The 21,967-nt window shown below is 44.9% G+C and overlaps 1 protein-coding gene across 1 annotated transcript in view; it reads right to left on the bottom strand.

Moving 5' to 3' along the window:
* LOC136765019 (D(2)-like dopamine receptor) overlaps positions 1-21,967 on the bottom strand; it is a 54,492-nt gene that overhangs the window by 26,426 nt on the left and 6,099 nt on the right. The window contains exons 3-6 of the mRNA XM_066719479.1: positions 15,110-15,219; positions 14,418-14,569; positions 10,314-10,318; positions 7,920-8,099 (exon numbers count right to left, since the gene is read on the bottom strand). Of these exons, the coding sequence (XP_066575576.1) occupies positions 7,920-8,099; positions 10,314-10,318; positions 14,418-14,569; positions 15,110-15,219 (447 nt within the window). The remainder of the gene's footprint in view (positions 1-7,919; positions 8,100-10,313; positions 10,319-14,417; positions 14,570-15,109; positions 15,220-21,967) is intronic.

The raw sequence follows: 21,967 nt of genomic DNA, 5'->3' as shown, positions 1-21,967 counted from the left end.
ATGTATTTACTTTATGGACACTCTGGCAAGCCAGCAGTGGAGTCGCATAGATCAGCCCAGTTAAGTAACGTTTTTTCGCATGTCTCCTAGTTTAGCTAAGAGATACATTGATTGTTTACGTGCCTACTTGTTTAGCTAAGAGTTAGCTATATTTTGCACCTGTATTGTAGTAATGACAGCGACTGTTTGTTAGTAAATTAGCAACTGACTTAACACACTTTGTCCTTAGATTGACATGTAGTATCTGTAAATCAGAAGTGGTTGCATTGTAGCGTGTTAGTATTTAGTATTTGTTGCGAGCTATTGTTCAGTGTAACTGCGTGTGTCTGGCATGGTCTTTATCTGTATTCAGATTCAAAGCGGCCATTCATTGAACTATTAGCACTCCTGCCTGGGAGGAATTGTGCCATCCCAACAGCCTTGTCATTCAACACAATGCAGGTATGTACTGTCCTAATTAGCTACAGGTAGAATATTTAACACCCCCCAGGTCCTCTGTGCCAGCAATCAGCGCCAGCAGCGTTAGTGCCCCCCTTCCGAAGGGCCTCCAAAGGGCAGGGACTCTAGCTGTGGGACTCCAGCGAGGATAAGACTGCAAGGAGACGCTGCACAGCAACAGCAAGAAGCCATGATGATCTCTCCAATTCCTGTCCTGCTCTCTCCTTCATCTCGGCGTGCACCTGCATGCATTGCTTCCCTAATCCCTCTAACTTCATCTCCCTGCCTCTCCCCTCCTCCTCCCTCCCCTCTACTCCATTCTCCAGAGGCATGTGGAAATGCCACTCAGCTTCCAACAATGCCGACTTCATCACCACCGAGACATGGATCTCCCTGGAGAACTCAACCATCCCTGCTGCCCTATCCTCACTGTAGGGGGAAAATTTACTTTTATTATTTCCTTTATATTCTGTATATATTATTGTTTCATGTTGGTATAGTATACATTGTTTCACTTTATATATGAAGCAGTCATTAGTTTGTATTTAGTCTGTCCGAGAGGTTACTTCAAATCAAGCATTGTCTTTTCATGATTTCATTCAGCCACTGTTTTCTGGATATTCAATCAGCATAGAGATTGTGTGTTTTGGGGCACAGGTATTTGGTTAAGGACTTTCAACAATGTCTTTGATAAACATCTGCTGCCTAAGAATGCTGACCAGCACCAATCAATTCATCAAACACTTCAACAACAGTAACAAACTTAGGTCTGTGTTAGTTATTATGTATGTGGTAAACTATGTTGTACAACTGTATTTTAATGAGATGTAATCACTTCTGAGAGAGAAGACTGTAACCCATTTTCTCTGAAGATACAAAAAGGCTTCTCCAACTCACAACTCACTCAAAAACATTAGTTTTTTCTTCACTTCATGTGAGAGGAGAGCTCCGGGTTAACCTGTATTTATGTTTTCTGTAATAAACTTGTTACTTCTTCATCGGTGTATCCTGGGACTTACTAAAACCACTACATCTCTGTCCTGTTCTACTCTCCCCATCTTTCCAGGCAGGGAGGAGGAATAGGGCTCCTGCTCTCCCCTTCTCTACTCTTCTCTGTCCCCCCCTTCCTCTCCTCACGACTAACAGCTTTGAATTCCACGCAGTGGAACTCACCTCTACCTCTCACCTCTCCCTCTCACCTCTATTTCTAGTTCTCTGGGACACTTGACTCCTTCCTGGATGAACTTGACTTTCTTCTCCCCTCCCTCCCCTCGCTGTCCTCACATACAATCTTCCTGGGAGACTTCAACATCCACCTCTCCAACCCGTCCCACTCTGCCGGATTCTCTCTCTCCCCATCTCCCCCCACTCACAGAGCAGGCCGCCAGCTAGACCTCATCTTCTGTAGAGGCCGCTCCCCTTCAACACTCTCCGTGACACCCATGGACATCTGAGACCACCACTTAATCTCCTTCTCCCTTTCTCTCTCCTCCCTCCCCTCCCCACCCCACCCACTCCCTCTGTCACCTTCTGCCATTATCTCCGCTCCGTTTTCCCCTCCACCCTTGCTTCCATTGATCTCACTCTCTTACCTTCCATTGACTGTTTTTCCCATCTCTGTTAACTGCACTACCTTCTCTTTGTTCTCCTCCCTCACCTCCTCCCTCACGTCCTCCCTGTCCTCTCACATCTCGTCCTGTCCGTCCCTTCCCTCCTAAGCCTTGGATCTCTTCCATTCTACGCTCACCCCGATCTAGTCTGCATACCACTGAACAGAAGAGGAAAAGAACCAAACTCCCAGCTACCTTCAAACTCTACCGCTCTCTACTGTCTACATTCTCCTCCTCACTCACCTCAGCCAAGAAGTCTTACTTCCAATCACTCTTTGAATCCACTGTCAACAACCCCCCCAAACTCTACTCCACCTTCTCCTCCCTCTTCGCCCCCACTCCCCCTCCTCCTCCTTGCTCTCTCACTGCAGATGATTTTGTACTCCTTCTCCTCCAAGATCACAGACATCTGCAAGCTCTTCAACAGTCCCCCCCTCCTCTCCCCTCATACCCAAGCCTCCCACCGACCAAGCTTCCTTTTCTTCATTCTCACCTCTATCGGACTCTGAACTTTCCTCTCTCCTCCTAGGTCACAAACCTACAATATGCGCATTGGACCCTCTCCCTACTCACCTCCTCCAAGCGACTGCTCCTGATCTACCTTCATCTCCTCCCTCTTCAACTCCTCACTCCTCTCTATCTGTTTCTCCTCTGCATTTAAACAAGCTGCTGTCATCCCACTCCTCAAGAAACCTACCCCTGGCCCCACCTCTCCTCAGAACTACTGCCATGTCTCCCTACTCCCCTTCCTCTCAAAGACCCTTGAGCGTGCGGTCCACCGTCAGCTCTCAGCATTTTCTTTCCTATCACTCACTCCTGGATCCTCTGCAATCCGGCTTCCGCACAGCTCGCTCCACTGAGACTGCTCTCCTGGCAGTCACTGACTCTCTCAGCTGTGCTCGGGAGGCCTCCCTCTCCTCAGTCCTCATCCTCCTTGATCTCTCTGCAGCATTGTCAATCATTCCAAGCTCCTCTCCTGCCTTGCTGACCTTGGAATTTGGAACTGCTCTCACCTGGTTCTCCTCCTACCTCAACGACCGGACCTAGCAAGTGACATAGCGAGGTTCCTCATCCACCCCCCAACCTCTCCTCATAAGGCGTACCCCAAGGCTCCGTCCTAAGCCTCCTCCTTTTCTTTCTCTACACTTGCTCCCTTGGCCCCCTCATTGCAACCCATGTTTTCTCCTACCACTTCTACGCAGATGATGCCCAGATCTTCCTGTCATTTCCCTCTTCTGACCCTCTCATCCCTTCTCGCATCTCTTCCTGCTTGTCTGCTATCTCCACCTGGATGCACTCGCACTACCTCATGCTCAACCTCTCCAAATCGGATCTCCTCTTTTTTCCCCCCTCTTCTCCCCCCGCAATCCCCTTGGAGTCACCCTCAATCCTGCGCTCTCCTACACCCAGCACATCACCACAATGACACGCACCTGCAGATTCTTCCAAAGCAACATACGCTGAATCCTACCCTTCTTCACCAACTACTTGACTCAGCTGCTCATCCAGTCAATGGTTCTCTCCCACCTGGACTACTGCAACTCCCTCCTGGCCGGCCTGCCTGCAACTACTACCCGCCTGCTCCAGTTCATCCAGAACTCTGCGGCTCCTCTGGTATTCTCTCTCCCCTGATTCGCTCACGCTACTCCACTGCTCCGCTCCCTCCACTGGTTCCCGTTACCGGCACGCATTCAGTTCAAGACATTGACCCTCACATTCCGCTGTCTCGACCACACTGTACCAAGCTACCTTCAGTCCCTCATCTCCCCATACATCCCCTCCAGACCACTGCGGTCTTCTGGTGCCAGAAGACTAACTCTGCCTCCTCTCCACTCCCCTTCCTCCAGAGCCTGCTCCTTCTCATCCCTGGCCCCCAAGTGGTGGAACAACTTTCCCACTGAAGTCAAAACAGCCCTTGTCCTCCTTCTGGTGCTTACGCAAAACACATCTTTTCAGACAATACTTGTAATTTTAGTCCTTTACTCTCCTGTAGGATAGCACTTTATGTTTTAACATGCTTCTTGCATTACTTGTACTCGTATTATTTTGATTTCCCCTTTGCGCTCCTTTCCCATAGCCCTTGACTGTGACCTAACATCTTGTCTGCACTGTCTGTAAGACCTCATTTATTGTATTCACTTTGGAATTTGTAAAATGTTTTATTCTTTGATTTGCTTTGTATTATGTAAATCTGAATTTGTAATGTTTGATGCCTTGTACTGAACTGTATTTTTGCACTTTGTATTGCTCTTATATTTTGCAAGTCACCCTTGATATTGCCAATAAATAAATAATAATAATAATAGCAGTTAGCACTGGACAAATACACAGTGATATTAACATTGCATTCAAACCAAAGAACCACAAAACCTTCAAAAACATTTCAACACACATTTACATTTCCCCTTGGACTACAATCCCCGCCCTCCCTCTCTGTTCAACTTCAAGAACAAACAGAGCACCTCTGCGGAGCAATGACAACAGGTATGAATTGGATATGTATGTATATGTATGTATCTATATGTGTGTGTGTGTGTGTGTGTGTATATATATATATATATATATACAGTGGGGGGAAAAGTATTTGATCCCCTGCTGATTTTGTATGTTTGCCCACTGGCAAAGAAATGATCACTGTATAATTTTAATGGTAGGTGTATTTTAACAGTGAGAGACAGAATAACAACAAAAAAGTCCAGAAAAACGCATTTAAAAAAAGTAATACATTGATTTGCATGTTAATAAGGGAAATAAGTATTTGACCCCTTCGACTTAGTACTTGGTGGCAAAACCCTTGTTGGAAATCACAGAGGTCAGACATTTCTTGTAGTTGGCCACCAGGTTTGCACACATCTCAGGAGGGATTTTGTCCCACTCCTCTTTGCAGGTCCTCTCCAAGTCATTAAGGTTTCGAGGCTGACGTTTGGCAACTCGAACCTTCAGCTCCCTCCACAGATTTTCTATGGGATTAAGGTCTGGAGACTGGCTAGGCCACTACAGGACCTTAATGTGCTTCTTCTTGAGCCACTCCTTTGTTGCCTTGGCTGTGTGTTTTTGGTCATTGTCATGCTGGAATACCATCCACGACCCATTTTCAATGCCCTGGCTGAGGGAAGGAGGTTCTCACCCAAGATTTGACGGTACATGGCCCTGTCCATCGACCCTTTGATGCGGTGCAGTTGTCCTGTCCCCTTAGCAGAAAAACACCCCCAAAGCATAATGTTTCCACCTCCATGTTTGACGATGGGGATGGTGTTCTTGGGGTCATTGCTCCTCCTCCAAACACGGCGAGTTGAGTTGATGCCAAAGAGCTCGATTTTGGTCTCATCTGACCACAACACTTTCACCCAGTTCTCCTCTAAATCATTCAGATGTTCATTGGCAAACTTCAGACGGGCCTGTACATGTGCTTTCTTGAGCAGGGGGACCTTGCGGGCACTGCAGGATTTCAGTCCTTCACGGCATAGTGTGTTACCAATTGTTTTCTTGGTGACTATGGTCCCAGCTGCCTTTGGTCTTGGCCATGGTGGAGAGTTTGGAATCTGATTGATTGATTGCTTCTGTGGACAGGTGTCTTTTATACAGGTAACAAGCTGAGATTAGGAGCACGTGCTCCTAATCTCAGCTTGTTACCTGTATAAAAGACACCTGGGAGCCAGAAATCTTGCTGATTGATAGGGGATCAAATACTTATTTCCCTCATTAACATGCAAATCAATGTATAACTTTTTTGAAATGCGTTTTTCTGAATTTTTTTGTTGTTATTCTGTCTCTCACTGTTAAAATACACCTACCATTAAAATTATAGACTGATCATTTCTTTGTCAGTGGGCAAACGTACAAAATCAGCAGGGGATCAAATACTTTTTTCCCTCACTGTATATATATATATATATATATACATAAATATACTAGAAAACTGATACCAATGTAAACAGCTGGATCACCAACTAACTTTTTCATTCCCCCCCTCGCTGTGCTGCTGCAAACCTTCCTCTGATTATTATTTAAATGCGGTTGATTAAAACCGCTTTTATGATGAGTGTACTACCCATATCATCACACAATACGGTACAAACGTTTTTGATCACAGAAAAAACTAAATGATTGCAACCTACACCAGGGATGAACAGCTTGTCTTCCTAGGCAGGCTGTAGTGTCTTCAGTTTTTAATTTCAGCTGAGCTCTAAATGACATCATTCAAATAAACAATTGTTTAATTGGACAACTATAACAAAGTTTTCCAGTTATTATAGTGGTGTTGATAAAGCCCCATAAAATCTGCTCTACTGGGGTGCTCCAAGACAGAAGTACATCAAGCTCTACCGCTGTAATGGAATTTAACGTATTTTTAATGCATTCGGGTGTTTGACTTGGCTCATCAAAATTAAAAATAATAATAATCTGTTATGAGGACTCAGCAGTTAACATTTCTACCAACCCTCTTTATTTCTAATGCACTTTACCCAAGCTTTACAATAGGAGTGTCTAACATAGTTGTCCCAAAAAATTAAACACCATTACCCCCACTTCCAGCATTAACTCTGTAAAAAATAAATCAATGTTAAGTGGTCTCTTAATTTTTTCCAGAGCTGTACATCACTCCAAACTCCTATATACAAGTACATGGAATTAATTCAGTTCTCAAAACATATAAATGTATTACTTCTACCATATGTCTTAGCAGACACCCTTATCCAGGGTGACTTACAATTGTTACAACATATCACATTGTTATTACACTTGTACCCATTTATAGAGCTGGGTGTTTACTGGCACAATCTAAGTAGGGTACCTTGCTCAAGGATACCACAGCAGTGCCCCCTACATGGGGATTGATCCTACAACCCTCCACTCCAGAGTCCAGAGCCTTAACCACTATCCTACACTGCTGCCCTTATATTCTTATATTGCACTCTTGCTCACTAAACGTGTGCTATAGTATTCCTGTTTCTCACAATTACCGCAGCAACTAACACTTCATCAGCCAATATAGCATAAAACTGCTCGTTTTAGGTAAACAACCCGATTGGAACTACCATAGCACACACTTATCAACCCTGTAATGCATTGCTCTTCAACACCCCATACAATAATCCACACTATTTCATGTGCAAATATGCATTTGTACAAAAAGGCAAGCAATAAATATATAATATGCAAACATACACATTGCACAAAAAAGGCAAGCAATTAATATACAAGAGCATTGATCATAATGTGCAAATTAAGCAATGTGCAAAATAGTCCCACTGCTCATTATAACTTCCAGATAGAGACAAACACACACAAGAACATCACAGACAACCAGACAGTTAAATGTATAAAGTCCCAATGAAAAGTCCACTGCCAGCAAGTCCTGCAAATACCACCAAAGAAACAGTTCTTTAACTTTTCAGATGAACGATCAGCAGTTCATAATGCACTTTGCCCTAGTGTCCTGGTTAACAATAACGACATCCCAGTAAACCAGTAAATCATCCCAATCCTATACAAACCAACTTTGTATTCGATTAACTCCAACCTCAATCACAACTAAAAGAAGTCATATGAAGTCACTGATAGCTCTGCAAAGTAGTCAAATGTTCATTAAACCCATTAGATGTCTTCTGGAACAGTCTCTATGCATTTCAAACAACCCACTGTAATGTAACTGCCTCTCTCGCCTTCCTCTTCCGACTCCCAGGCGGCTACAGTACTACTGGGGTTTTTACCTACAATACACAGTCACACCCCAAAGATGATCATGTCAGGAAGAGTCTGAAATATAGGACAGTCAAAATAAAATGTTATGCATACATGAGGGTGGGGGGGGGGGAAATGAAAATAATTAAATGTTATCAAAATTACATAAACTAGAAATAACAGTACCTTTATTGGCGGCTGCTGTTCATGTTCAGCTCCTGAGCTGTTACGTCGAGAGGCGACCCGTTTCCGCCGGCGTCGAAGAACCACGTAGATCTGCACGTATACCAGTAGCGTGATAATGAAGGGAACATAGAAGGAAACGATGGAGGAGTAGACCACAAAGGCCGGGTTGGCAATGCTACACTTTTTAGCTGAAATGCAAAAAGGGGTGTGACGAGGTAGGACAAGCAATTGTTGACTCTGCTCAAAACAATTTCTATCTTCCACTTAAATCCTTATTATCGACACATCCTAACCACCAGTGTTATCTATGAGTATACATTTTGGATATTTGTTATGACGGAACAAATTTCCCAAACTCAATTATATATTTTATGTTAAGATTGCAAGCGTGTATTACAGAACTGCCCTAATCTGTTGTTGTTGTCCTAGACAAACTATCCTAAGGCTTGAAGAAAACAAACAAAAAAAAAAAACATTTTACACTGAATTAGAGGAGACAAAAAATATATAAATGCAATGTAAGAGCTCCAGACCATTTAAGATGTATTCTGCAAAATTTAAATTCAAATTACTGCCTCCCAAAAAAAATGCTTATAGGTTGGATTCAAGCTCTAAACCCTCAGCTCAGTGGTTTTAAAGAACTTAAAATTGGTAATTTAGAGCATTTATTTAAGTCATCAGTTCTGTTGAATAATTCAGAAATTGAATTTAGAAAAAAATAAAATAAGATTCTCTCAGATCAGGACAGAGGATTGACATCACTGTGATTGTGTCACCCAAACCACATATCACCAGAATACATATCGGTTGCTGACATTTCCTTTATTGAGGAAACTGATTTAGGGCCTATATTGACAGGACAGCCAATACTGTTAATGTATGATTTGCAGAGAACTTCTAGTTCCATACAGAATCATCTCTGGGCCAAATTGGTCTAAATTGCTGTGGGGAAGGATTATTGTAATGGTGAATGATTTCTTGTGGGGATTAATTGCCATCAATAGCATAAGCAGGATTGAATTCCAAAACAGTCCATGTAATTGGATGAATCCTGCACTCTCTCAGCATGTCACAGAAGGGGCCAAATTTGAATTATCTGTGTCTTGCCTAACATCTTCTTGCTTTCTAATGGAACAACAAATCCCAGCAAATATGATGAAAGCCGCTGGACAAATATTAAAGTGTTGTATTACCTAATTATTTGGGTGCACCTTTAATTATTGCCTTTATTGCAGCTGAAAGGGGTACTTAGCTCTATTTAGTTCTGTACTGGTGTACAAAGCAAGAAGCACAGACTCATTTCACATAATAGATTCTTGTCAGGCTACGGGTTGACAAGGGAATGTGAGTAATTGAAATTCAAGTGATACACAAGAGGTATTTTTTGAGGCAAAAACAGGATCTAAAGAGGAAGAACATGACAAGGGCCATTAGTAACATTGCATAAAAATGTAGTAATGTTGCTCAAGCAAGTACAACATATAAGCAGAATAACCACCTTCAAGCAATAACAAAAATGATTGGACATACTATTACAATACTTGAATGTACATTTTGATGTTGTAGTAATCCCCTTCCAATTTGAAATTGCCAATTGTATATCAGCTTATAGTTTCAAGGAGGACTGGTATAGCTCTAACTAATAAGACTGGCAATCTCAGGCACTAAGTAATTCATAGAGATTGCTGTTATATTGTGGCAGTATGTTTATATGTTCGGGTACCAGATAGGTATACTTAAGCCTACCATTTAATAATACAATGCCACCAGGACATAACCCTCTAGCAATACCATATAAAGTTTCTTATCCCTGATCTGTATAACTGCAGACAAATTGGTATCCAGCACACGCAAAGTCAGAGTTTTTCATGGGACCATATTTTATGCACATTGGTCATAATATACAAAAAGGAAAATATTGATACAAAACACAATACCTTTTTATAATACATACTAAAGCATCCAAACAAAACAAATCCAAAAAGATCCAAAACAATACAAACACAAATGTATTATGTGGAATCCCTCTAGACAAGACACATACAAAATAAACACCTCACTTAAGGAAGTGCCATCAGTGGAATAAAGGGAAACCAAAACAAAAGAAAATTAAAAAAACAAAGCTTATAAAGGTTTAGGGACTCTAAGTAATGGTCCTCAAAATAAGGCGCACTGTAACAGGAACACCAATATGTTAACTTAAAGCCCCTTCACACTTCTCCTGGGTATAATGTCGGCCCAGAATTTAATTCTGTTCATGGTTTTAGACATTATTATTCAATACAATAAAAAATACACTCATTAACAGAAATACTGGATTCCTTTTCAAATAGAAACACAGCCATTACCAAATGGGAAGAGCCTTCTGACCTGCCAATCAGTGAAAACATGTACCAAAGCTGACCAATAGGGGCCCCGCTGGCAGGAGAAAGACCCACCCCTGGCATCTGTGAAAAGTCTCCTCCTGACTGCAGCTGCCTGCCACTTCTTCTTTCACCTTGCCAGTGATAGAGCTTTAGTTTCATTTTTGCTTCACATAAGTTCCTCAGCTCCGGCTTCAGGCTCCGGAGCGCTCCGATGAGCTCCGCTCTGGCCCCAGCAATGCCAGCTCCAGCTGCGCTCCGGCTTCGGAGCACAACTAACAATAACTGTCCAGCTCCGCTCCGGATCCGGGTCCTGGAGCTGGCTCCGGGCTCCGGAGCTGGTGCACGGCCAACCCTACTTCCAAGTATGCGGATCTCCAACAGGCTAGGAGGCAGCCACAACAGCACCAGTGGAGCTATCAGCAGCTCAACAGGCAGTGGCCAAGACCAGCTAAACATCCCCCGAGACCACACCAGAACAGTGGCCCATAGCCTGAGCAACACTGCCAAAGCCAATCGCAGGAATCCTGGGTGCAAACGACAATGACCCACAGATACACCCTCCAATTCAACTCTGCCCCCCCCCTTTCAGGGGACTCCTGTCGGATGCCCCAAAATGGCGAGAGCTCTGTCGTAGGAAATCTCTATGATGCGGGAGAAATGAACGATATGACTAGTGGCCGCAAAGGATTCTCGAGCAGGGTTCCACTCGGGATACTTCCTAGTGCCATAAAGGACGGAGGCTTCAGGCCCATTCTCGACCTGAGGGGCCTCGACATGTTTCTGAAGAAAATGAACTAGACTCTCGGAACATGCTTGCCTACCTATCCAGAGACAGAATTTAGTCATTGGAGTGCCTCGCATCATTCCAAAGGGCATCGACTTTCCAATTGATTCCAAAAACTGTTGGGGCTGATGGCGGCTGCCTCGAATATCCTTCCCCTGGGACTCATGCATATGTGTCCATTACAATGCTGGGTAAATGCCCACAGGTTACACCCAGCGAGAGACAAACACCACCTCATTGACAGTGACCTCAACATGCTGGCAGGTACTGTCCTGGTGGAGAAATCAAGACAATCTGTGTCTTGGCATCACCACAGATACCTCAAACTCAGGATGGGGTGCTATCTGGACTGGGATGGGAGTTAGAGGAATGTGGCGATACACCACTTTCACCACGTCCTGACAGACAGACACGTCTTAGTTTGGACAGACAACACATTGGTGGTTGCTTACATCATCAACCAAGGGGGCCTGCGCTCCCCCAGACTACTTCTCCTGTGGGCAATACAATCTGGGAAAGGCTGGGATGAACTCGAGTCGACCTCTTTGCCACACAGGTGACGACCCACTACCCTCTGTGGCTCTCACTGGAAACAGGAGACGGTCCCCTGGGCATGGACACTTTTGTTCACCCATGGCTGCAGGAACTGCTGTATGCATTCCACCCACTGACACTTCAGCTTCTGCTTCTATAGGTCAAGCAGAGGGACTACTGTGGCACCCCAGCACAGCACAGCTGCAGTTGTGGGACTGGCCCCTGAAAGGCACTGCCTAATGTCTATGGGACTGCCTGGCAACATCGTCCACCAGGGCCCAATATACTTATAAATGGTCAGCCTTCCAGAACTGGTGTTTTGTCAGACAAGTGGACCAGGTGATGGCCCATGTCGACCATCCTGTACTTCCTGCACTGAAGGTATATCTGGCTGCTATCTCAGCATGCCATGATAAGACTGACAATGTCTCCCCAGGAGCTCATTCTAAAGGGTATGAGGTGACTTAGACCACCAGTAAAGGACACAAATCCGGCCTGAGACTTGGAATTAGTCCTGCAAGGACTTAACGGAGCTCCCTTTGAGCCCATTTCCACAACATCTCCACTTTCTCTCGCTCAAGGTAGCCTTCCTGGTAGCGATAACGTCGGCAAGAAGAATTAGTGAAATTCACTCCTTGTCTGTGGATAAAGCCTGTCTGATCTTCTCGGGAAACAATGAAAGAGTTGCTCTAAGGACGGATACGACCTTCCTTCCAAAAGTCGTGTTGGCGATCCACATAAACCAACCAATTGTCCTGGAGTCATTCCATCCCCCTCCACATACATCGTATGAGGACCGCAGACTATGCCCTGTCTGGGCTATATGCAGAAGACAAGCTATATGCAAATCCGACCAGCTGTTTGTCTACTACGGTTGTACCACCGGAGGGAGGGCGGTTTCAAAACAATGACTGGTGCACTGGGTGGTGGATGTGATCTGGCTCACCTATGAGACTGCTAAAGTCCCCATGCCTGAACACATCTCAGCGCACTCAACAAGGGGACAGGCCACGTCGTGGGCTCTCATTCATTGTGCCACACTTGAAGACTTGTGTAATGCTGCAACCTGGTTCGGTCAACAGATGTTCACGAGGTTCTACCTCTTCCCATTCAGTAATGGCTGTCTTTCTCTTAAAAAAAAAATATTAAAAAAGTCATTAAATCCTGAAAATCCTGATGAGGATTGCATGCCAATCACTATAATATAATGTTGGAGGGAAAGTCACACAAACAGGAGAATCTGGAGAATGCTACTCCAAGGGACAATAGAAAATATCCAAAGGAACAATTATTCTGGAAAACCATTAACAGCCACTCTGTCAGAAGGTCTATGGAAAACCCCACTTATTTCCAACCTGTAGGACAATCAAAGCCAAATCTCCTCCATCAGGGTTAGCAGATGAGTCTCCACCCCTCTCTACCAGCAATTCACTGACTGTCGGCTTCTTTCACTTCAACCAAGAATCTCAATGGTAATAAAGTTTAAACAGGGAAAAATAGGAAAGTACAAAGACATCTGGAGAAGCAGCAAAGTTTGAAATGATCCTGCTTCCCACTCCTTGCTTTCTGCAAGATTCTGGTGTCTCTCTCTAACCAGCATGGGTGGCCCTGACCAACATGGTCAATGCAGGTGAGGGACACAACAGATCGGTTGCTGGAGTCATTTTCTGCCGGGAGCAGCAAGGCACTGGGAGAGGACCACCCCTCCGAGCCACCACTCCCCCCGAGGAGCAGGCGATAGCTGCCTCTTTCTGGCCCCTCTCCATCCATGGTACAGAAGGTGGCATGGAATCAGGCAGTCAAGACCTAGGTGTGTGTGCATAGTGGGCATTCTGTATTGTTTACTTAAATATAATATACTTGTATACACACCACTAGACACATTAATGTTGGACACATAGCAGTAGTTATGTCCATAATAGGATTATGTTTGATTCTGTGTATGCATACTATCCTGCAGTGTATGCATATGTAGTACATATGGAAAACACTTGGTTGTATACAATTGCACATAGTAATGTATACTGATTCATGTAGTCCTAACTTTACAATGATTGCTGAGGTAAGGATCTAAGGCAGCCTACATACATACAGACAATCATTGGTATTGGGTAATATGTATTACTACTACCTCCACAATATTATGTTTGTACTGCAATACTACACTTACGAGCCTTATGCACTCTCTGTAGCAGACACAGGTCTGAGTACCAGTATCATAAGCCATGGTCTCAGGAGATATGTCTCCTGTATGGAAAGAGCAATGTCATGAGTATCTGTTGTGTTTGTTCAGGACAATAGCACAGAGGTGTACACTACTTACAGAGGACTACTTAGTGCATGTTAGTACATTCTATGGATCTGCTCCCTATAAGAACATTTGGTAAAATCCTCTGCCCAGAGTACAGTATATATCCTATAGATTGCAGAACTGGTCTCAAATTACAGTTATTCTATTTCCAGCTGGGAATTCCCAGAGTGGCAGTGAGTATAATCCAATTGGGTAATCCATAGATGTTCATACAACAGTGATTCTTGTGGCTTCTCAGTTGTCAGGAGGTTCAGATTTTTAGCACTTTCAGTTGCAACAATTTCTCAAATTGGCATAATAGTTGGGCCATGTGCATTCTTGGATCTTAGTGGTAAAAAAATAGCAAATGGCTTTTACAAAATGCCTTTTATCCTCCCTGAAGGAGCACAGAGTTGTAGTGATAGACTGAGTTGGGGAAATAGATGATTCCAAATTGGTTGGTAAGAGAGAAGATAATTGGCAAATCCAAAAATGATTAATACAATTAAAACATAAATAGGTACACTCTGATGACTGACCCGTGTTGTTCAATCCAAACAGCAGGGGGCAGGAGATGGCAAACGACAGCACCCAGACCACAGCAATCATCACAGTCACTCTTCGCTTGGAGCTGTACCTGGTGTTATAGAGCATTGGCATAGCAACAGCAGTGTACCTGAAAACAAGCATTTTATTTGACTTTGTATTACATGTTATCAAACCAATCGTTGAGTGCCTGATCTAGCATAGGAGCATAGTTACACATTTATATTTGGAAATATTGCTGTTTACGATAAATCAAAAAGTTATATTATGTAACCAGAACTTGCATTGAAATTAAAAAAAATAACAGAACTGTGTAACTCTTCAGGACTCGGCTTAATACTCAGATGTGCAGATTAATGTTGGGACTGTCTTGCTCATCTGATAGTTCATGATTCTTTACTTACTTAGAAAGGGTGTTTTTATGTTTCTGAGGTAGTGCTTAATATTTTCTTGTGTTTCGAACACACATTTCAAGAAATGATGATTCAGTGATTTTTAAGGGAATCAAAAAGATAAAGACTGCCTGCTTCTGAGGAAGCATTTATCTGAAAAAAATATTTTACCCTTAAAGAGGTAAAATCCTGTTCAGGATCAGAACAGATAAGTAACTGAAATATAGGGCAGGCTGGAAGATCTATTGACTGCTTTATGCTGGACTCCATTTGCTCACCTATCAATGCTTATGGCACACAGGTTAAGGATGCTGGCTGTGCACATCATAACGTCAAGGGTGACAAATATGTCACAGTGGATTAGACTGAAGCGCCATTCCCCCACCACCTGAACAGGACAAATACACACAAACACACAGACAAGAATAAAAAGAGTAGGACCAAGAGACAACTATGATCTTCTGAAAAGATAACAAAGATAACCCTTATCATGAATCAGGATAGATTTTAATTAAAAGCATTAAAACACATATTGCTGGCAAATCTTAGTGTGAACTTCTTTCAAAAGTTTTTCAAAAACAGAGACAATAGGTGCCTATGACATACAACCAGCAATGCCTAGCATTACAACTTCCTCTTACAAGTTGTGGATCACTGGAAAAGAAAAAAGAACATTGAGAAAGGTGTACATTTGCACATTTGATTGGAGTTGATAAGTGAAATAATGCATTATTTAAATTACTTTATTATATGTTTGGCCAAACCTGGTCCTGGAGAGCCACAGTGTCTTTTGTTTTTTGTTTTATCAATACGATAATCTTGTTAACCAATTCAATTATTGCATTTAATTAGTTCAAATTACCAGGTGTCCAAACTATTTAGTAATTCATGATTTTGGAAAGTCTATAAGACCTGCAGGATTGAGGCTCTGCTGGAACATGGTTGCCCACCATTGGCCTACAAGTAGTAATTGTAGGTACTACAGATCACATTCTATAATTTTCGTATTTAAATAATAAATGGTGAGATATTCCTAGCAATACTTACCATGGATAAAACAACAATTAAATCCTCAACTGTATTATTCTAGGACAATGACACTCAATAGGTGGTCTCTCTCTCTCTCTCTCTCTCTCTCTCTCTCTCTCTCTATATATATATATATATATATATATATATATATATATATATACATTTACATAAATTAAATTAAATTCGCAAACAGTGATGGCAACCTATCATTGTCTACGACACAGCTCATAGCCATTCCTATTCATATTAACATCTATATTTTTCAAAATCGTAAAAAAATTTACACGTCACTCGGAACAGGTACCTTCCCACTTCCTGTTCTCTAAAACGTGATGTCTGTGCAGGTTCGTCCTCTTTTGCTGGGAGCTAGGACTCCCCCGTGACCATGCAACCCTTGGGCAGTGCTTCCTTTTTCAGATAACCGGGATTGCATTTGCAACCTATTGTTATCTTTTAAGTCGGAAGCACTGCCCAATGGGGAGGGGTTACTGTATAACAAAACAGTCGCAAGGGAGGCAACACAACTCCAGACAGTAATCCCAAGGGCCCCGTAGGGCCACACCTGGGCTGCCCAGGAGCAAGGACCACAGTCACGTTCTTACCGGGACTGCATAGAATCAGCATATGCAAAGCGGGGCTACAGAGGTTAACTCTTACGCCCTCCTCTTACAATAGCAAGGCCGGCTGCTATACTAATGTAGCTAGGAGCGGCGAAGCCCAAGCTGCAGCAGCACAAATGTCTGCCAAGGGGGCATCTTGAAAAAGGGCCCATGATTATTATTTATTTTTTAGCAGATGCCCTTATCCAGGAGTCGAATGGGCCACCAGGTGTTCAGGCATCAGGGTCCTGGTGGACTCGTAGGCCATAGTAATAGTGTCCACAATCCAATGTGAGAGGCGCTGCTTTGAAAGCCTGGCCCTGTGTCCGCACTCCATAAGACACAAACAATTGGTCTGAGGGTTGAATGTCTTTAGTGTGTTCCAATTAGCACCTGAGGGCCCGCACAGGACAGAGCAGGTGAAGCTGACTCTCTTGCTCCGAAGAGAAGGGAAGAGGATGAAAAAGCCATCAACTCAATAGGCCTGTTGACATGGAAAGGAGACAGCACTTTTGTAAGCAACACAGGCCTGGAGCCATCTCCTGCAAAACACACAATGTACGGACAGGGCGTGTATCTCGCTCACGCGTTTTGCAGAGGTGATTGCCGGCAAAAACGCAGTCTTAAGTGACATTAGCTTTAGCTCAGCTGAGTTCAGTGGCTCAAATAGGGCTTTGGAAATTTTGTCCAGCACTACATCAAGGCGCCATGCGGGCAGTGAAAGGGTGCGAGGAAGCCGTAGCCATCGAGCTCCCTTCAGAAACTGCGTAGCCAGGAAATCGGACAAGACATGCAGAGATGGCCGCCAGATACACTTTGAGCGTGGACGGGGACTTGACCGCCATCTGGACACCAGGCGCTAAACATCCGTCCACTGAATAGTGGCTACTACCGTGTCTGACAGACCCCAGGCAATCAACCGAGGAACTGTGCCTGCTGAGTTGGCATCAGGCGGCTCTTCTCTCGATTGACCCGAAGGCCCAATTCGGAGAGGTGGCCTAAAATCAGGTTTATGTGTTTCTTAACCTGCTCCCTTGAGTGAGAACAAACCAGCCAGTCATCTAGATAATTGAGGACACGGACCCCTTGGCAATGCAAGGGGGCTAACACGACGTCCATTCACTTGGAAAAAGTGCGTGAGGCTAGTGACAGGCCGAAGGGGAGAACAGCAAACTCAAATGCTCGGCCCTTGAAGGCAAAGCAGAGAAACTTCCTGTCTTTCAGATCCACCGTGGTGAACCAGTCGCTGGGCTTGATGGCCTGGGACATGGTGCGCAGGATGAGCATCCTGAAGTGCAACACCTTGAGGTGGGGGTTCTAGCGCCTCAGATCCAAAATAGGGCAGAAACCACCATCTTTCTTGGGCACAAGGAAGTATGGGGAATAGAATCCCTCATGCTGACCCGGACCAAAGCTGGAGGAGGTCCGGGCTGGGGTGCCAAAGCATGCTCTGCACCTGAGACAACAAGTCCACTCTCACTGGGAGTTGCCAAGGCTCTCCGTTGAGGTGGGCAAACCAGAATCTGCGAGGCCACCATGGGGTTATCAGCAGAACTGTCACTCGTTCTCTCCTGACCTTCTCCAGGACCACCAGGAGAAGGGGGAATGGTGGGAACACGTAAAGGAGACAGCGTGGCCACACATGGGCTAGTGTGTCGAACCATAGGGTTCCTGAGCGGTCTCGGATGGAGAACCATAGTGGGCAGTGGGTGGACTCTGCCAAGGCAAAGAGATCCACTTCCGATCTCTGTCGAACCGGCTCCACAGTTGTTTTATCACAAGCAGGTGGAAGTGCCATTCCGAAAACCGGGGGGCCTTTCTGAGAGAGGAGATCCGCTGCCATGTTGGATAGGCCGGGGAGGTGAACTGCTCTGATGGAGCAGAGCCGTGGCTGCACCCACAGAAACAGATGGCGTGCTAGACAGTACTGTCTGCGTAACTTGAGACCTCCTTGCCTGTTGATATAGGCAACCACCGCTGTGTTGTCCATCCAAACCAGCACATCTGTCCCATAGGACTGGCAGGAAATGAAACAGTCTAAGGAGCATGGCTTGTAACTCCAGGAAATTGATATGGAGGGCCCGTGTGGGCTCCATCCCACTGCCTCGGACACCATGTCCATCGCAGACTGCTCCCCAACCTTGTTTGGAGGAGTCTGTCGTCATGACTGCTTGGTTGCAGACTGGGCCCTTTTAAAAACTGCGTGGGGCTACCGACAGGCCGAAGGAGAGAATAGCAAACTCGAATGCTCAGCCTTCGAAATTGAAGCGGAGAAACTTCCTGTGCGCCTGCGCAATGGGGATGTACGCATCCCCATCGCGACCGTGGTGAACCAGTCGCCAGGCTTGATGGCCTGGGACATGGTGTGCAGGTGGCGGTTCAGGTGCCTCAGAACCAAGATGGGGTGGAAATCACCATCTTTCTTGGGGACTAGGAAGTGTGAGGAATAGAATCCCTCACGCTGCTCTGGTGGGGGGACGTGGATTGCTCGCTTCTCCAGGAGAGCAATTTCGATGTGAAGCGCTGCACACTGCAACAGGTCCCTCACTCGTGTCCACACCACACCTTGGAAGGGGGGTGGACATGTTTGAAACTGTAGGGAGTAGATATAAATGATATAATTTGGAGTCTTGAGTGCTGGGGGGTGTAAGGATGGGCCAGAGGCTGCTGCAACACCTCAGGGTCGCGGCTCAGGTGGTAGGGGAGGCGGGGCCGGGCCAGGCCTCCTCTTACCGTGAGCTGCTGTAGGGTGCCAGGGGCCAGGGTGGCGAGTCTGTGGGGGTGCCTGCCTGCCAAAGAGATGCTGGTGGAGGTCAGCAGGAGTGCAGGGCTGGTGCCTGCGCTGCTGGGCCTGGGGTGCAACGTGGTAAACCTGGGCCAACTGCAGGAACTGCTCTCTCTCTCTTGGAGTGCGTGAGAGCTCCAGCCGCTCCGGAGGCGCCAGTCATTGTTTGCACCAGGGACACACAACAACTGAAACGCCGCCGCAGCAAGTGGAGCGCCTAGCGGGCTTGCTGCTGTAAGCATGTCTCCATTCGGCAACGTTTATGGACACGGGGGCACTGCAACACCAACCAGATGCAACCTTGCTGTTGCCGGAAGAGAAGAATAATTTAAGTGTTTTTTATTGAAGAGATTAAAAAAAACTATTTTCATTGAATTTAACACATAAGTTTCCTTGGGAATCCATTAAGATCAGTAAATGGACCACTCCTTCCCACACTAACTAGATTTCTTTCACACATAATGCCTTGCAGTTCATTATAAAAGTTCTCTCCAGCCATGGGAATTCAGGAAATTGTATTAATTGTATTATATCCATGCTTATTTAATGGCTCAGTGACTGTCAATTTGTAAAGGGGGAACCTGGAAGATGTGAATTGATGCAAGGGTATGCAGTAAATTGTATTATTTGTTCAAAATAGGCTTTAACTTCAGGGGTAAAATAAACAAAGATCACACAAATGGGCCACAAAAACAAAAACACTGGTTGTGCCTTACAAACATCCTTGGTTTTGATATAGGATGATTTCATAGCTGATTTTCCCTATGGGACAGTGTATAAAGTGGGAAAGGGTTGCCTTGGCTTCCTCAACAAAGAAGCCTTGGACTCCTACAGTGTTATTAATAAGAGCTACATCATATGAGGCTATAGTTCTGCTATTGCACCTTGAACATTCACAGCCTGAAAAGCAATATATGGCTTGAGAGTGTATTCCAAGGACATGTATATTAACATTTCGCATGTGTCAGTACAAATGTTGTAGCTGTAAACGAGAATGAATATCTCCATAAAAATTAAAGATAACACAAATTCCATCTCACTTCTCTTTTCTATGATAGAGAGAAAATAAATATTATTATTCATATTCTGTATATGTGAATGGCACAGCATCTGAGCAGTGTGTAGAATGTAATGATAAACAGGCTGCCACATGTCATTAATATGAAAATAAATCATTCATCCACATTAATAGCTTGCATAATGAGCCAAGTTTAACATGATAAAGGCAAAATTACTATAGTTAAATGTTCAGTGTTAAGAAGGGCCCTTTAATATGAGCCCATTTTCCATTTTATGTTTGGCCTTTCAAAGATTTATCATTTATATATGCTAGTGTAACAGGGCTCATTGTGTCCATGAGCTCGTTATGGTCATGTAACCCCTCTGTATACAACTCCTGAATTGGGAGTTATTTTGGCATATTGATTTAATCTCTACTGGATGGAGCTGTGTGGTATGGAGTGATCAGATGATCTGTCCTCCCCTTTCTCTCCTCTATCACGACAAACAGCTATGAATTCCACACAGTAGAACTCACCTCTCCCTCTCACCTCTTCCTTCTAGTTCTCTACTACACTCCCAGTCCACTCGCCTCCTTCCTGGATCAACTCGACTTTCTTCTCTCCTCCCTCCCCTCAATGGCCTCACCTACCATCCTACTGGGAGACTTCAACATCCACCTCTCCAACCCCTCATACTCTGCCGGATTTCTTCCCCTCCTCCACTCTTTTAACTTCTCTCTCCCTGTCTCCCCCGACTCACAGGGCAGGCCACCAGCTAGACCTCATCTCCTCTAGAGGCTTCTCCTTCTACGCTCTCCGTGACACCCCAGGATATCTCAGACCACCACTTCATCTCTTTTTCCATTTCTCTCCCCAGAAGTGGAAGAAGTCCAAACTCACAGCTGCCCTCGAACTCTACAGCTCTCTACCCTCCCCCTCCTCCTCCCTGTCTCTCATTGCAGATGATTTTGCCTCCTTCTTCTCCTCCCAAGATAGCAGACATGCACGAGCTCTTCAACAGTCCCCCCTCCTCTCCCATCCCACTCAAGTTTACCACCGATCAAGCTTCCTGTTCTTCATTCTCACCTCTCTTGGCCTCTGAACTTTCCTCTCTCCTCCTAGGTCAAAAACCTACAATGTGTGTCCTGGACCCTCTCCACACTCGCCTCCAAGCAACTGCTCCTGATCTAATCCCCTTCATCTCCTCCCTCCTTAACTCCTTACTCCTCTCTGGCTGTTTCCCCTCTGCATTTAAACAAGCTGCTGTCATCCCACTCCTCAAGAAACCTACCCTTGACTCCACCTCTTCTCAGAACTACCACCCTGTCTCCCTACTCCCCTTCCTTTCTAAGACCCTCGAGCGTGCTGTCCACCGTCAGTTCTCTGTTTTTCTTTCCCATCACTCACTTCTTGATCCTCTGCAATCCGGCTTCCGCACAGCTCGCTCCACTGAGACTGTTCTCCTGGCAGTCACTGACTCCCTCAGCTGTGCTCGGGTGGCCTCCCTCTCCTTAATCCTCATCCTCCTTGATCTAATTTTGATCACTCCATCCTCCTCTCCTGCCTTGCTGACCTTGAAATCTCTGGGACTGCTCTCACCTGGTTCTCCTCCTACCTCAACAACCGGACCTACCAAGTGACATGGCAAGGTTCCTCATGCAACCCCCAACCTCTCCTCACAGGCATACCCCAAGGCTTCATCCTGGGTCCCCTCCTGTT

The sequence above is a fragment of the Amia ocellicauda genome, chromosome 12, assembly GCF_036373705.1.
Source record: "Amia ocellicauda isolate fAmiCal2 chromosome 12, fAmiCal2.hap1, whole genome shotgun sequence".
In the NCBI taxonomy this organism is placed as follows: domain Eukaryota; kingdom Metazoa; phylum Chordata; class Actinopteri; order Amiiformes; family Amiidae; genus Amia; species Amia ocellicauda.
This window is presented reverse-complemented; position numbering and strand designations above follow the sequence as displayed.